Source organism: Mytilus trossulus, chromosome 2 (genome assembly GCF_036588685.1).
Source record: "Mytilus trossulus isolate FHL-02 chromosome 2, PNRI_Mtr1.1.1.hap1, whole genome shotgun sequence".
In the NCBI taxonomy this organism is placed as follows: domain Eukaryota; kingdom Metazoa; phylum Mollusca; class Bivalvia; order Mytilida; family Mytilidae; genus Mytilus; species Mytilus trossulus.
The window spans coordinates 66,212,881-66,231,487 of NC_086374.1; the positions used below are offsets into that span (position 1 = coordinate 66,212,881).

General features: G+C 30.3%; 1 protein-coding gene across 3 annotated transcripts in view; it reads left to right on the top strand.

Moving 5' to 3' along the window:
• The first annotated feature begins 628 nt into the window (after nt 1-628).
• The window catches only part of LOC134707824 (protein crumbs-like), a 78,992-nt gene continuing 61,013 nt past the window's right edge, over nt 629-18,607 (top strand). The window contains exons 1-2 of one of the 3 annotated variants that reach the window (XM_063567884.1): nt 629-963; nt 9,201-9,782. In XM_063567884.1, coding sequence (XP_063423954.1) covers nt 903-963; nt 9,201-9,782 — 643 coding nt within the window. In that variant the 5' untranslated portion in view covers nt 629-902. Of the gene's footprint in view, nt 964-9,200; nt 9,783-18,351; nt 18,505-18,607 lie in introns of those variants that run through there. The other 2 variants (XM_063567883.1, XM_063567885.1) reach the window with 2 other exon arrangements.

Genomic DNA, 18,607 nt, shown 5'->3' on the forward strand with positions numbered 1-18,607 from the left:
ATTTGAGATACGGAAAACTTCGACTTTCTTTGATATTTTTTTTTTTTTGGGGGGGGGGTCAGAGGATAGGAAGGTTTAACGAGGATTGACATGTTCGTCAGTCTATCTCAACGCATGCTTATTTTAACTTTTGTGTACAATCCCTGAATAAAAATGTACTACATGTATAGGTAAAAACATCAGAGACTAAACAGAGGGGTCTAAACACACCTGTGTTTGTGTACAATTAGATCCTGCATCTTGTATTTCAGAAGATTGAATGATTTTCACCCTGTCTAAGTCAGACCTTACGAGGTAGAGATGTTTATTTCAATCCCCCCCTTTTTCTTTGATAAATACAAAAAAATACGGTGAACTCGTTCGGTCACGCAAACTAGTAAAATATTACCATTGTATTTTTGACCAGGACTATCTTACTACAGATTATTGGTAGAAATTATTAAATATAAAGTTGCACTTGCGAGGTTTTGAAAGGTTGAAAATCAAATGACATTTTAATTCAAAATGACTCCGAAATTCGTTTAGGTTCAACGAATGTAAGGTATGCTATGTATACAATAAGACAGGTAAATCCAATTATCTCCCCTTTATCCAATTAACACACCTGTGAAACAGCAGACGACATATTAAACGTGACAAACTTTTTGATGTTCCAACTTTGAACTAAATAAAAGTATTGATAAGCCATTTAAAATGTTGACCAAGACTAGTTTTAAACAATAAAGAAGAATATTACACAAATCAACCGATGATCCCTCAGGTTCACAGGTCACGTGATCATATGTGACATCTCTCATTTTTGTACACATTTCACGCATAACTAAATATATTGATGGGAATACACCACGGATCCATAACATTTTAATGATGGACAGTTGACCGGTGCCATAGGGTGACCAAGCATGATGGGAGCACCCTTCCTGAGAGGGGTAAGGGCCACACCTCCTCTTGGATGCGTAGCAGGTAAGTTACAGGTATTTCTGTTTATGACCGATATCTACCCCATTGTGTCGTTGTTTGTAAACAGAGATATCGATAAGTATTTATGTAACTGTTCAGCGTGGAAATTCTTGTAGTAAATTTAGTGTGGAATTCCTAATGTAAAACTTTGAAAATAGTTGAATTTTAGCATATGAGTTCTATTGGATAAAAGTTATCCTGTTATCATAAGTCATAATTCATGTCCAAGAACTTGTATTGAAATGTTTGTTTTTGTTTTAGTTTTGGTTGTGGTTGATTTATTTGTTGTGTCTTATTCTTTTTTTATTAACTTTTTAAAGTTTAAGTTATTGCTGACAAATCTCAGACAACAGTTTTTGAGCCAGGTTAATAAAAAAATAAATATAATGTGACCATCCTCTCCCATCCATTTGTCTATTTTAAAACATAATAATTTGGTGCTTTGGAATATGTTGTAAACATTTACAAATTAAAGTAAAATGTTAAAGATCAAACCAATAATTTTTGTAAATTCTTGTATTAATTATTTTCATTATGTTTGATCATGTTTGTTTTGTCAATGTGTTTTTCATAACCAAAACTGGCTTTTGTCTGCTTTGCAAATAAAGAATTATTATTAATTTAAAAAGCAACAGATGACATTGAATAGCTAAGATGGACGAAAATGTCTGTGCTAAAATTTCCTCTAGTAGTTTTGAATTTTCCCCTTAAAAGTTTAAAAGCGCCCACAGAAAACAATCTCTTGAAATTTCGTAATTTATGTGAGATGCTAGTTTGTGTTCACCATGAAAAAGAGGGGTCACTTAATATAATATAAAACTCAGTTGTCGTCAAATTGAAATATCAAACTTGAAATGTGTAAAAACTTTCTGAATTTTGGCCCAAAATGAATTTGTGCATGTCTTTAATATATACAAATACATTGTATAATAAATTAAGTGCTTAATCAACAGATGCAAACTTCCATTTTGGAGGCAAAATTTATGAAATATGAAATATTCTTTATTGAGCTGAGGACAAACCATGCTTTGCCAAGTTTAGGGGGGCACACCCGCCACACCCACACCTGAATCCGCCCCTGGGTCAGCTTCTTTAAAAGTTATTATATAGAAAAATAATTGTTTAATGTTTATATTAATGTATGATTTCAATGTTGAATTTTTCTATAAATAGGCAAGTTTGAAACAAATGCTTCTGATCTTCATTAGTTTGAGCATGGCTATTATATCTTTGGTTTGAGAAATAGAAATAAGATTTATTCCCTCAAGAAAAGGCTTTCTGTCACTTTAGTGCAATCTCTGACTAAGTTCCTTTAAATAAATTATGTAATATATATAGAATGTCCTGTGGAACAAAGAAACGTTTAAAATAATTATTGTGATGAAATTCTTTGTAATTTATAATTGATATAATTTAGTATTTGAAAAGTTACAATTGCAAATGTAATTGTATAATATAGTTTAAAGGAAAAAAATTAAAAATCACTGACAATGCTTTTCTCTAAAGCATAATTTTTCATACCATATTTTATCAGATCATTAAATGCGAAGAAAAAAACAAGGATAAACTGGCAACAAAAAACAACCTTAATTTCAGTATTAAACCAATTTAGAAAAAAAAATGAACCTGGGACTTCTGTTTCATCATAAATTGATGATTATAATCATACTGTGTTTACCTATATACCCATAAATGTATTACCTATCCCATAAATTAAACATTAGATATTTTCATGGGGTGTTATTTTCACTATTTCATGACTTGAGCTAGAAGCATGGATACATTTTTCATTTAAGTTTCTGATGTCAATGTCGCTTTTTGTATAAACACTATACAGTATGGCAGTAACATTACAAATATTCAGGATTTTTGCTTGTTTTATGAACCAAATATAGGAATTTGGGTTGAGGCATGAAAAATCAGGATAGTTACTGACAGGTCTGCAACTTTGTTGACAATTGGGACATTAGCAAAATTACAGTTTTATAAAAAAAATCCATTTTCAGTAAATTTTGTTAAAATTACCATGATCTTAAATAATTTTATTTTAAGTTTAACTTAATTTAGCTTACATAACACACTTTTTTCTTTATTTTCTATATTTTCTGGTGCATATCATATCAAGGACAGTATTTATTTTGCCTGAGGGAGAACAAATTAATGGATGAAGATTATGAAAATACCAGTAATTATTAATATGTTGACAGATTTTGATAGAATATGGTATATGCTATCTTATATTCATAGCCAAAATATTTTGGTGTAATTACATCATTTTATTAAGCAAATTAAGATAAGTATAGATAGTGCAAAAAATGTAGGGGCTAAACTGGGGATTTAAAATGATAATGAAAATTAACAAATGCAAGTGTAAAAAGTTACCAGCGTTGGTAATTAAATAGGGGAGATAATTTATATTTTTCATTAAAATCATCTACATTTATACTTTTATTTTTACATTTTTTCATTTGATAATTAAGGTTTGAAGGACATTTTTCAATATGAATAAGAAATCATAGTAAAAATTGCTCAAATTTTGGACTTTTAAATTCTTTTTTTAGAGCTGAAACTAAAACATCATAGAATGCATGAACCCTTCTTGTAGTTTCAAGAGGATTTTGGTGTGTGGTGCGCCTATATGTTAATTTGATTTCAGAGAAGTGGTTACATGTAAAGGAGAAAGCTTGATTTTAATATAATGATGGAAGAAAACAATTTTTCATACATTTTATGGTCCATTCTTGCTTTATGTGGGTTTGAATTGGTCATGTTTGTACCTGTATGATGATGCCTAATGTTACCACATATTTTCCATTTATTAAAAAGGACTTTAATCAGATTTAAAGCATTTATTTAATTTTAAACTAAATTTTCTTGTGACATTTTCTGATTTAAAACATTGATTGCAAAAAAAATTCATAGAAAATGAGGTCATAAATTTCATTGGTCATTTAGGGTTCTAATAACCATTAAACTGAACAAGGTTTTTAATGGATTTAAAGCCATATAATTACCATTCTGGGTTATTTCTGTGAAATGAAACATTCCAATTACTATTAAAGATTTTATCACTTTTGAGGCATATAGATAGGAAAACATGTGTTATGAGTGCCAATGAGAAAACTCTCCATCCAAGTTACAATTTATTGCCCCCCCTCTTTTATTGCTGTTCATCATCTTGAAGTCCTGAAGAGACCTGTGAATTTGACAGGGAGCACTTTGAATACTATCAACCTCCTGCAAGTTCAAGACAACCCTTACCATTGGAACAATTTAAGCTGAATTCTTTGTTTGGTGTTTATAACCCTAATATAAATCAGTGCATTGAAGACGACAGCTGTCAGACTATATAAACAAATCATAAATTAAAATCTGTTGAATTAATCTGACAAATATCATCATAAATTTGGAGATAATAAAACATTATTATACTGAAACAATACAAACATGAGACATAGAAAAATCAAAATATGTCTTTGATTAAAATCATTACTAAAGGGAAAATATGAATGGACAGAACAATTACTACAAAATAATTACAATAAATAAACTGGCTGCAGTTAGGAATGATGTATTATAGTGCTCACTTTTTTTATAACCTTATTTTTAGTTAAAATGTAAGAGAACTCAATACAATCTTTCCCCAGATTTGGTCCTCTATTTTAAATGCTTGAGACAGAATTAAACAATGGCTATATTATATTTCATATTTATCTATTGAAATAATATCTTTTAGATGGTAATTTGAATAGATTAAATATGATTATCTTTGACTTTAAAATCTTAGGTAAGGTTTTATAGTCAAGTGTCAAGTCTTTTTTTATTTGCAAGCTGACATTGCAAATACATGTACATGTGCAATTTAAATATCTAATTTAAAAAATTGATCTTTTTGAATTCCTATCATAAAAATAACTATTTGGTACATGTATAGCAATAATAGTTTATAAGGTTGGTATCTTATTAAATACTATGAGGCAGATCCATGATTTTACGGGTTTTTTTTGGGGGGAGGGTAGGTAAAATAATACTCTTCTAGATTATAGGGTGTAATGTAGATATTTCTCTGATCACATCCTATGGTTTGCAAACTAATTAGAGGGAAGGGTTGGGGAAATCCACCCCTCCTTCTAGCCATGTACTAATGTTTAAGTGGATTGAATTTCTTTTTATAAGCTGTCATATTTCGGTATGTACTTTTTCATTACAGAAAATATTGATAGGGATTTTCTCACAAGACCCATTGGTTGCCTTCAGTTGTTTGTTTACTCTTTGCTCGGTTTGTTGTCTCTTTGACAGTACATATTCCATTTATATTTTATATTTTATAGAAATTAGATAATGCTTTCCTATATACTCTCCTAGGGTAACGTTTTTAAAGAAAAAGAAAAAAATAGGTGGCCCAAATTAAAATAAGTGGACCTGAGTCAATATCCTGACCAGATAAATTGCCTGTATCTAATCTGTGCTTCTCAGTATGGAATCTTAATGGAATGACAGCTTGTGTTTACTTCACAAGCAACGAGGTCCTTCTTCCGGAGGTTTTTATAAAAACATGAACATGATTTGTGGTAAGAATTAAGATTTCTTTTATATATGTTACCAACAGAACAGAAAATTATATTTAAGTTAATTTTCAAATCTTGCAAGATCTATGTTTATTTTTGATAAGCAAAACTTTTCTGAAATAATATTGACTTCTTGATTTAGAGGATGTGTCCAGGGGCGGATCCAGCCATTTTAAAAAGGGGGGTTCCAGCTATATGTTCCCATTCAAATGCATTGATCGGCCCAAAAAAAGGGGGGTTCCAACCCCTGGAACCCCCCTCCCCCTGAATCCGCCAATGATGTCCTTACTGAAAAAAATCTGAAATGCAAATTTATGCCTTGATATTAAAGTATATAGGAAATTTTTATTCTGAGAAGTGCCTTTGTTAGTTTTAAACATTATTATTTTCTATCATCCTTTATACTTTGCTGGTTGTCCAATAATAGTAGACCTAATGACCCTATTGAATCATATATCAAACCTATAGATATTTATTTAAGATAGCCATTGATCTTTGATCTGTGATTGATATTATTGATTGATCAGGTCAATATTGTTATTATTGACAAAAGGTGTTATTGGTCACATGATATGGACAGGTATGCATGGAATCTCATATATCTCTATATATAATATATAATAGGTATATCTTATTTCATATTAAAGTTATAGGTATCTATAACAGTACTACTACCACAAACTTAAATGGGAGTTTAATGGACATATTAGGCTTAACACATGTGCCATAGGCATAATCCCAAGAAAAAGGATAGACACCTTATTTTAGATAATAACAGATGTTTGATGTATCTATGGTATTAAAGATCATTAAATATCTGTATTTGTCACAATATATTCACTAAAGAAATTTGTAGATGTTTAGGTATAATTTTTTTTGAACCATGGTTTACCATAAGAAAAGAATTGTTAAATTGAGAATGGAAAAGAGGAATGTGTCAAAGAGACAATTAATAACCCAACCAAAAAGCAAAACATAGCCCAGTGCCACCCATGAGATGAGAAAATTCTCACACCCAGAAGCAGGGTTCAGATAGCCCCTAAATAATAATATAATACTACTTCAGCAAAATTGACTCCACACTTAACTCAGAAACATCTTTTAATGAACCAAAATTAAAAGCAAACAAGACCGATTAAGGTGAAGGTTCCTGTCACTTAGGAGAGTGTAAACACGAGTTGGCATTGGCGTGTCACCTAGCTTCAAAGTGATAATGAATTCATATACTAGAAATACTTTTACTTTTTTGTTTCATTGTGTTATTGGGTTGCTGTCTCATTTAAACACTCGTAGCTGGGATGCTGTCAAACCTCTCTTTTTTCAATGTTTTCTTAAACAAAGTCTCTCAAATTTACAAGCGATCTGGATGTTCAGTGTACAATTATTTCTCAGAGTGACTTTTTGACTTCAAAGAACTAATAAGTGAGGTTAATTAAATAGAGAAAGCTTTAGTAAGCCATAATGTACTATGTCAATATCTAAAACTTTAGGTTTGGTTATAGTATAGGAACGTTAACAATAGCTCTATTTACCTTTATTGTCTTTCTATGTAAGTTTGTTCAAAGGAAAACAAACTGTTTGTTTATGGAACCCTTATAATGTTTGGCTATGATTATGGATTTTTATGGAAAAAGTTTTTTATGATATCACCTCTTTCAAAATTTTCAAATTGCTCATGATCATTTGCTTTATTATTTGGAGGATAAATCTAAAAAAAACAAAAAACGAAAATACTGAATATATACAAAGTGTGATTGATTGTTTTATATTTCCCATCAAAAAGGTTCTGCCAAATCTAACTTGAAAGATCTTTAAATAAAAAAGTAATTCTTAAATGCTATTCTTTTTATTCATTGAGATATAAATATTAGCTGAACTCATTAATAAGTTATCAGTAGTTTGTTTGTTAGTGTGTTATAAATAAAGTAAAAAATCAAAATCTTAATAACTTTTGGTACAACATACTTATAATCCACATTGATTATCTAATCACCAACTGGGAAAAAAATACTTCATAATCAATATGTAATGGACATTTTTCAATAATCCATTAGCCTAGATCAGCAAGACTATAATTACATATATTTTTTTCTTGCTAAGACCATAAGACTAAACAATTAGGAAGAAAAGAAGGTTGAAAGATTTGAAAACACTCTACATTTTTATATTATAAAAGTAAAGATGTTACCAAATTCTGTTAACTATCAGTTGGCATGCATATATTGCAAAGCACAATTGATTTTCTCATTGGCGAAATTGTAGCATTTTTTCAGATACAAAACATAAGGAAGTTGACATTATGAATATAAAAATAAATTTCACAAGCAGCCTACCTTAAGAAATTTGCAAGATTTTGCCTGCTCTCACATTGTTTTGTGTCAAAACCATGCAACTTATGTTGTTGGCCAAAAAATATTTATACCTACCTACCTACCCAACCCTACAAGGCATTGGTAGGAAATATCATACAACAACTGTTTTAGGGTGACCTTAAGCTATAACCTTGCTAGAATAAAGGAAAAGTAATCAAGGATTTTTTGTTTAAGTATTAAAATATAGGTTCATGTAGCTTTTATTAACACAATTTTTACTTTTTGATTATCAATTATTTCCTTTTAGGCTATAGAAAATATATAATTTTGCAAAGTGCATATATAGTGTAATGTTGACTGCACACAACGAACAACCAGGATTAGCAATACTCCTAATTCACAATACCATGTAAAACAATGGTTTAATGTAAACTGTAGGACAATTGAAATTGGAGTTGTTTCCCCTTGTACATGATGTCTATAGTATAGGTATACTGTCACAAAAGTAACATTTTTCATACTGTAAATATATTAATTGAATGATATTTGTTAGTATCGTTACTGAATAAATGGTATAGAGTATTTGTACCTACAAGATATTATGGCATGTTAAATTATGTATCCAGATGAATTTCTGTTAGGCATGTTTGGTAAATAAGTAGGTTGACAATGTCACACAAGCTCTATCTGATGGTAAAAAACTTGTTGACAGAATCCTATTACATAATATATGTACTTGGGATGTAGGTATCTGGAAAATAGAATGAACTAATGCATAAAAGATGAACACTATCAATACAGTGTAGTAGCGATCAGTGAGCAACCAGGAGTTTTTTTTCTGAAATTTAAAGGTTTTTGTTTCCACCAATTGTATTTCCTCCATTGGTTACAATAAGACTCATTGGATATAAGGTGTTGTATTGCATATTTTGTGCATCTTTCAATTAACTTTTATAGGTAAAAGACTGTACTTAAAATAATATCCTCAAGAATATCCTAAGAACTCTAGATTTTTTGAGACAGAACTATTAAGTTACCATATACATTTAAAATCTCAGTTCAGTTATGATTTTTAAAGGAAAGAAAACATAAGTTTATCAATTATATTTAGATAACTGTGGATTCATTATTATTTCTTGGATACTAGTTTTGATGGAATTTGTGGGCAACTTTTGTGTGAACCACTAATTTGAATATTCAACAAAGAACAAATTTTCCATATTCAGACTTTATTAGGCAAAATCTTAAAATTTCTTGTAAAGAATTGTGTCATTGGCAATTATATACATGTATACCACATCTTCTTTTTTTATTTATCACTGTTAAAAGTAAGTGTCAAATAATTTTGTGACTTTTTCAGGACTAGTGTTTCTTATCTACCTCAGTACACTTGTAACAGCAACAGGAAGAATTGCATTCTTGGACCATTCTGCCAACTCATCACTAGTGCTTACACAGACTACAATAGATTTTAGCATGAAAACATTCAGGATTGCATTTTCATTTTTAACATGTAAAGAAGGACAACTTTTATACCAAAGAGGAAACTCAGGAGATTTTATTAGATTATTTTTACAGAACGATTCGTTTCATATTTCGTGGAAATCACAATTAACAGAAGTATCATTAACTATCGCAAATCATTTGGATAAGAACTCATGGTATTTTGTAGATTTATTTGAAAGAACCGGTGATATTCATTTTATGTTGAAAAAAAGTGGTGTTTTAGTTAAAGATATTATAATTGCAAACAATACACACAGGACTAGTATATTTCGACTGAATTTAAGTGGAAACACAGGTCTTTCGATCGGTGGAAATGATTTTACTGGCTGTGTTATGCAAGGACCATATTTTTTATTTGTAAATAATCCAAACATTATAGAGGCTCATGTGATATGGAATGATACAGACTGTCCATTTAGCTCTGCTGATTGTACTGGTAAGTTTATATAGATAGATTTGGTAAAAAATTGAAAATCAAATTTAATGTATATATATTAAGATCCATTTTGTTACATCTTGTGATCAATTTTATTTGGCAATCGCCAATGGCAGTCAGCAGGGTTCAAGAACATCAGTTGTTCTACCTGTTAGTCAAATGCGTTTTATTTAAATATACTTTTTCACTTTTTTGGTCTTTTGAAAAATGTTGTTAATGTGCTGTTTTTAGACCCTTCTACAACGAAATTTGTTTTACATGCACACGTATAAAAATTGCCGTTTTCATCCAACGCAATCATAGGTTTGAACGTAGTTTTCAATTTAGAATCATTTATATATATACAATGTATATACCAGATATAAACATCAATGATGATCATGTACATACACACATGATGAAGAGGTACAGAGATTTCAGCAAAATAGCATTTTTATTTTATTTTAAATGAAATATTTGTTATTTTATTATAAATGAAAGATATTCTTCTGCATTAAAAAGATGTCAGGTTTACAGAAATGTTTGAGACATCCCAGTGCCAAATAAATAATTGTCATGTAAGCTTAAATCTTCCACACTTTTTATACCTCCAGATTTTCTTAATATTTACTAGAGTTAACTCCCCTTTGCCAATAAATATTATTGTAACAAGGAACCCAAATTACTTGTATTGAATAGAATTAAATTTCTCTATTTTTTCCTTGAAAGTTGATTAATTACTACATGACAAAGAATCAATTTCACAAAAAAAGAAAAAAAAAATCAATTTCAGTGTATTGGTTGTTTCAAAACCATTGCTGATCAACTGTATTTCCTGGAAATATGTCCTGTGAGTGTTTAATATAGCCTGGTAATTGTTTGATACTTGATAGTTTGGGTTAGATTTATTACAGTTTGTTAAACTTTATTTTAAACATTTTAAGACTGGATAATTTGAGATAAGAACATACACATACTGCTTCTTTGTAACAAGGGGAGATAAACACTTTACACCAAAGACCAGGATATAAACCTCTTTTTCAAAAGTGGTATGGTGGTATTTATTTTTGATACTCTTGCTCCAATTCCTAATGCCAAAGTTCATGGAATTTTTATTTAGTTTTTGCTTTAATCATATAAATGTGGAGATATATTTTAGTTTTAATTTTTCAATTCAGTAAACTTTATTTTGATATGAAAAAAATATTTGTTTAGCCCAATAGACCACTTTCGAGTTCATCCGTCACCGGAAAAAACTCGTCAATTATACGCGCCTTTATCATCGTCATTTGTGCGTTTAGGGGCGTCGTCACTTCCTTCCAATGTTGAGCGAGTGGTTGGAAAACTATAATTCTATATTGTACGAATTATTCGGCAAATTGAATTCTCAAAATTGACAATCAACACTGCTGTCATTAGGGAATTTGTCAGTAAGTACCTACAGAGCAACCATTATTTCTAGTTTATCCTGCACAAAGACGATCACTAAGACGCTTGATGAGCGTAAATAGTGCAGGAATACAGGCGAGCCCCTCTATCTGGTAAATGACGTCATAAAGGCGTGTATAATTGACGAGTTTTTGCCGGTGACGGATGAACTCGAAAGTGTTCTATTGATTGTGATGTTTAACCCAACTTTAAACAAGAGTGCACACACTGAAATGTCCTGCCTTCTTTTCTAATCATTGATATTATGTTGACAGTCCTAAGTATAAACCTTTATTTCAACTGTCACTTAAACTTAACATTAACCAATAAAACTAAACATTGACCATTGAACCATAAAAATGAGGTCAAGGTCAGATGAACCAGGCAGACATGTGCAGCTAACAATTCTTCTATACAGCAAATATACATGTAGATGACATATTGCTTAAAGTTTAAGAAAAACAGACCAAAACACAAAATCTAAACACTGAGCAATAAATCATGAAAATGAGGTCATGGTCAAATAAAACCTGTGCGACTGATATAAAGATCATAAAATATTTCCAAACACCAAATTTAATTGACCTATTGCATATACATGTTGTACATGTAGTATTAGAAAAAAAGACCAAAACTGAAAAACTTAACTTTGACAACAAAACCATGAAAATGAGGTTTTGACAACTAAACCATGAAAATGAGGTCAAGGTAAGATGACACCCGCCAGCTAGACATGTACACCTTACAATCATAACATACACCAAATATAGTAGACCTATTGCATTCATATAAGAAAAAAGACCAAAACACAAAAACTTAGCTATAACCACGAAACCATGAAAATGAGGTCAAGGTCAGATGACACCTGCCAGTTGGACAATTGTATACCTTACAGTCTTTCCCAGACTTGGGGTCAATTACATTGGAATGTAATTAATTAAATTACACATTACATTGCAAAAATGGTCAATTACACTAATTACACATTACACAGATTTTGAAATGTAATTAATTAAATTACAATTACTTTACTAAAGTAATTAATTAAATTACACATTACATTTCATCATGATATTTTTTAACAATATTTACATGTTTATATAATGCATGTGTAAAATATTCATGTAAGCATAGTTTAAACGTTGCATTTGATAATCATTTAATATAGTTATTTTAATGTTTTGTCAGTAATAGTCTGAATCTTCTGGTCTGAAAACAGCAATTGTGAATAGTCTTTCGACAAGAGTTAATGTTGTGCAAGATATTGCTCGATCAGGACGTGGAAGTTTTATGATTATGAGATCATTATATTGATAGGACAGGAAATTTGTTCCTATTAACTTGCCAATACATCAAGGGGTATTTTGACATCTCAGAAATGAACTAATTTGAATTAAACAATATATGTATTAGAAATAAGAAATTAGAAATGAATTTAAATTTTTTTTTATTTTACTTTAAAGATAATAAAAAGTGTGCTTGTCAAAAAATTGAAAATAATTTTTAGTACAAACAATGTATATAATGTCTAAATATTAGCAATATTTTGCTAATTAGATCAAATATCTGTATTAGTGGCATTGCCCCTGGACATTTTAATCTGATTAATTGCAATTTGTTTTTATAGCTGTGAATTTTTATTTCTATAATCCTTTTGTGTATACTAATTTGACAAAATGATTGTATGCAGTGATTTTAAATTCTAAATGAACTGTCTCAGAAAGATGTTTCACAGTGACACATTTTATTGTTTTTGTTTAACAAGGTGTTTATTACTTACATATGTATCATTGAAGTTATCAATCTATTTAGTTAAAGATCTTTCTTAAAAACTAGAACAACCCCTTTAAATGATTATCACAATTTTTAAATTATAAAGTATAAATAAAAAATCTGTAGGTCAAATAAATGATATAAAAACTTCAGAATAAATTACAGACTTCATATATTGAAAAAGTATGTGATATCAGAGACATATAATACATTATATTGTATTATATGTCTCTGGTGATATTAATACTTGTAAAATACATATAATTTTACAATTTATATTATTAAACACAATCCTTAACTGGAACTCCATAAAAGTACATGTAATTGAAATGTAATTCAAAAGTAATTGAGCATTACATGCTTTTTTCAATGTAATTAATTAAATTACCATTACATGTAATTAAAAAAATGCTGAATTACACATTACATTCAATTACATGGAAAATTGTAATGCATTACACTTAATTACCATTACATTTTTAATTACCCCATCCCTGGTCTTTCCATACAAAGAATATACTAGACCTATTGCTTATAGTATCTGAGATATGGACTTGACCACAAAAACTTAACTTTGATCACTGATCCATGAAATGAGGTTGAGGTCAATTGTCTGACTGGCATGAGAACCTTGCAAGGTATGCACATACCAAATATAGTTATCCTATTACTTAATATATTAAGAGAGAATTTAACATTACAAGATATCTAAACTTTTTTTTCCAAGTAGTCACTGAACCATGAAAATGAGGTCAAAGACATTGAATATGTGACTGACGGAAACTTTGTAACATAAGGCATCTATATTCAAAGTATGAAGCATCCAGATCTTCCACCTTCTAAAATACAAAGCTTTTAAAAGTTAGCTAACGGCCACAGCCACTACCTCTGGATTACTATCCCTATGTTGAGCATTCTGAGACAAAAGTTGCAGGCTCAATAAAAAAGGAATAAATTTCACAAAACTTCCCAGTTACTGGTGTCAGTAGTTCTCAGATTTTTGCTATTACCAAGAATGGCTATACAAATGTATATGAATATGTATACAACCTTAAGGTGGTACATAACACTACAGGGAGATAACTCTGCAAATTGCGTTCTATTGAAGGGGAAATACTTAGCTTCTCATTGATTAAAATTGATATTTTTCAAACTGATAAAGTGTGTGGTTTAAGTGTTTGGAAATTTTTATATGTTTGTCAAAGAGTCGACGTAAATATTTTTGCAAAATTTTATAAGAATTAAACAAGCCAGATAAATTTAAGTCAAGGTGTTCGGTATACATTTGCATTCATTTTCAGTAATGCCTTGTGTCAGGTATAATTGTTTGTTGTGTAAGCAATGTAGGAGTCTTGATTGATTATAATTTGATGAAATCTATTACAGATTTTATTTGAATGAAAATGTACAGCAGTTTGATGATATCCTGCAATATGCAAGTGATTTATTACATTACATTTGGGTCAATTAAACTCATTGTATAAAATTGATAATTCATCATTTTATTTTAACAAAAAATTTGCCAAAACAGAAATACAACGGAGATTTTGTTAAATAATACTTGCATGAAATAACCTTGGAGCAAAATAGTTTCAGGCTGGATTTGGTCATTCATTTAACAAATATTTATGTCACATATTTCTTATCGTTTTCCGATACTTTGAAATAATATTGGGTGCATGTGTGCTGCTTCAGCATGCTAATGTGTTCAGCTTCTTGTGCCACATGTTATGCACTATCTTGGGTATGCTGGCAGCAATTTACTTTAGGGCCTTAGTGGCAGAGTGGTCCAAGTAGTCACTACTGTAATCATTAGCCAGTCAACACTGAGGTTGTGAGTTCAACTCCCGCTCCTGTGGGTGCACTCAACTCCATTCTTCATTTGACCAGGTTTGCCAGTTTTCCTATCGATGGTCTGTAGTAGTTTTCCTCGGGCACTCCATCTCCCTCCACCAACAAAAACTGGCCACCATAAAATAGCTCAAAAGTGGCATCAAAACACAAAAAATCAAAATAAAATCACTGTTGTTAGGATAGAATGAAGTTATCTCTTTTTTGGTGAGGAAAATCATATTTTCTTATTGGACTTCCAACATCAAATTTAAAGAAATTTTCCTGGTTTTTTTTTGGCTTTCTTCATTATCCAATATATTCTTTTAATAGTTTTAACATAGTCATAAGATGAGGGCAGCTTGCACCCCTGGCGCATCTTTAAAATTAAAAACATTAATCGATTGTTGGTGTTTTAACACCACTTTTAAGCACCCATTTGGGCTTTTTCATGGTGACCAGTTTTCTTTAGTGGAGGAAGCTGAAGTGCCCAGAAAAAAACACCAACCTTCCATAGGAAAACTGAAAATTCTAGTCAATTGAGAAATTAAAAAGAAAAACACAACCTTATTTGTAGCTTGAGGGCTAGCTAGCTATCTATTTGTATATAAATGCATTATGTGATGAATATGTATCAATTAAAAGTGTATCTTTAGGTCACAAATGAACAATAATCTGATTGTCTGCACATAACAATTTGTCAAAAATGACAGGTAGTAAAACTTTTATTATGTTGTGTACATTTACCTTATTTTAGTATTTGTATAGGTGGGTAGATGTGGGCTTGACATTTATATAATACATGGATTTACAAACACCAACAGGAAATAAAGCTTATAATGAAACTGAAAAAAATATTCTAGAATTTCTGATTTTATAATGTTTCTTGTAGCAAATTATTATAAGTTGTCAAAATGGGAGATAACTCAATATTTTTTTAAATGCCAGACTCAACAAAATTTAAATGATGGCTGTCAGGTCAATTATAAAAAAACAGTTTTAGATATAAATATAGATTTCACGACTGCAACCAATGTGTTAGTTATTTGTCCACTCCAGACAGTTAAATTTTAGTATTCAAAGCAGAAGCTAGCTGAGCTTTTTAAATTATTTAAATTTAACTGTTAAGAGTGGAGAAATATCGCAATACCCTCAACGTCAAAGAGAGAATAAATTTTTTAGAGAGATACTTTTCTATCACCTATCAAGAACGTGAAAGAAGCACAAAAATTAGAGAAAATATTTGTTCTTAACTTAATATACAAACAGATGAAATAAAACAGCCAAATGATTATCCAAGGTTTTCTAGTTCATGGTCAGGTGTCACATAGTGAATGTCAGAATTAAACAAACTTTGCAGCTTAAGACAAACTGCAGTCCTGTGATAATCTTAAGTATTGGTTATCAAAGGTCTTCTGTATCACTTTGACATGACTGTGTACAGCTGCAGGGTATCATGTTCATATATACCAGGCCAGATAAATGATGGTGTTATCTTTTTAGTTACTCTGATGCAGGAGAAATACCAGTAATACTATGAAAATTGAATGAAAATAGGGTTGATTTAATCTTGTATAAGAATTTTTTACAATTTAAAAGGAAATATTGTTTAGATAAGTTCTGAAAAATTTAGGTACAATTTTCTTCACAAACTGAGAAAGTTGTTACCAACAGTGTTAATTATACTTATTTAAAACAAAGTATCGGCAAGCTCTGATTCCTATAATAATAATAATAAACAAACTTACCATTATTGTAGACTGCATGTAGCAACACAGAGGACGATTTAGGGAGGGGGCTCAAGGGGCCCGCACCCCCCCCCCCTTTTTGGGAAAAAATTAGGTTGCTTAATTTTATAGGGAATCACTGAAGCATGACTGGGGCAGGCCTCCTCTTAGCTCAGTAAGTGGGCCCCACTTATGAAAATATCCTCCACTGCTACATGTACATTGTATACTTTCATTTGCTATATACCGTATATCTAAGGAGGTTGTATACAGCCTACTTGATATATCTGAGTGAGTGCACCTATTAGATGCAGTAACAATTTCATGATTTTCTTACATTAAAGAGGATTTATATTGGCAGTCATAATTAAAAAATATACTAAAAATACTCTTAACAACAATAAGGGGGAATGAATGAAAAGTTGCTAATTTTAGTGAATGTGTATTTTGATATTATTATGCATTGGTATATAGATTTTGATATAAGTTAAAATGCAGTGTGATTAACCATGGAACACTTTTCCAAAACATCTCATAACTCATGTACATTCAAAATGATTTTTTGTTGTAAGTAATATTTTTTTACTCATGTACATTCAAAATGATTTTTTGTTGTAAGTAAAAAAAAATTTGTGGAGAGCCAAGTGGGAGAGCCCAGAATATTGCCCTACCTTCTTTACCTGTACCTGTAAATTTGTATCTTTCTTCATTGTTGTATTTTGAAATCATACCTCATATCTCATTATTTTTTATACAGTTGTCTCTTTGAATGAAAATACCTCACATGTAGCCAAATTATTTTTGACAATTTAATCAGATTTTGAATGACTACTCTATGACAAAATTTTGTTTTACACACTTTATTAAATTTAAATGAATTGAATTGGGAACCAGTTTGTTAAGATCACTTGGACCATAGCCTGGGGTGGTACACAATAACAAAATGCATGTCATTATGTCTTAGATAGGAACATCTTTTGAAAAGTCCTCATTTTAAAATCTACTCATGCAGAAATCAGGGGTGTCCATTTTTACCTGGCCATAGCATTAGACCAAGAACATAGAAGGTCACTGCATTCTTTATGGGATTAGGATAAAAAGGATTACTTTGGATTTAAAAAGCTATATGAATTTCAGTACTGCACCCAAAGTTTTCTAAAATCAAATCTTGGATTGCTCTAAATGGCTTAGGTGGACATTTTTGTTGTGTTTAGGGTGCATATATTTATACAATTACATGGTGAATTCCTGTGCAATTAATTGATAAAGGTGTAATTTTGGAAGTGACAGTATTAAATTTCATGTTTATTTTACTGCATGACTCATAATTTGGAAATTCTACCTGATAGCCTTGCTAATTTCCTTTTAATACTAGAAAGTCTTTACACTGTGCTAATAAGAAAGGGAAAAGTCATGCAAACTGAATTAATTATTGATAAAAACATAAAAGTGTAACACAGGTGGATGTTTTACCTGTAGTCTAAGATTTATTGAATTTTGTGCATATTTCAACAATTAAATTTGGATTTAAACTTGGAGAAACTTGTCAATTTCCGTTTTAAAGTTCACAGTTTACATGATATATTTTTGAAACATTATTCATTAATTTTTGTCAACAATGTCTTGTCACATGTGTTTACCTGGATTTTTACCTGTTTATGTGTGTACAACAATGGAGTGTGAATAGTGAGACAAAAATGTGTGTCAATCCTGTATAGTGATTCTTATTATTAATAATACACAAAATACTAATTCAAACAGTCTTAATATGGAATCTATTAATGGAAAATTCAACTCTTAAGTGAATATATTATACCTGTAGAAATATAATGTGGAATGTATATGGATAAAATATCAATAATTCTGTGTGATTGAGGCAGATCAATATTGATTGAAGAGAATTATGAATGGAATTTATGGAATTTTACTACTACAACTAAGCATAGTACATGTTGTAATAGTACATGTGAGGTGTGAGACTACAGGTAATACTATACTCATCTGTAAAAAAATACATATGTAACTAAAAGACTATACAACTAAGAAATGCTGATCATGATTTTCAAAACCTTTCAGTTGACCTAAACC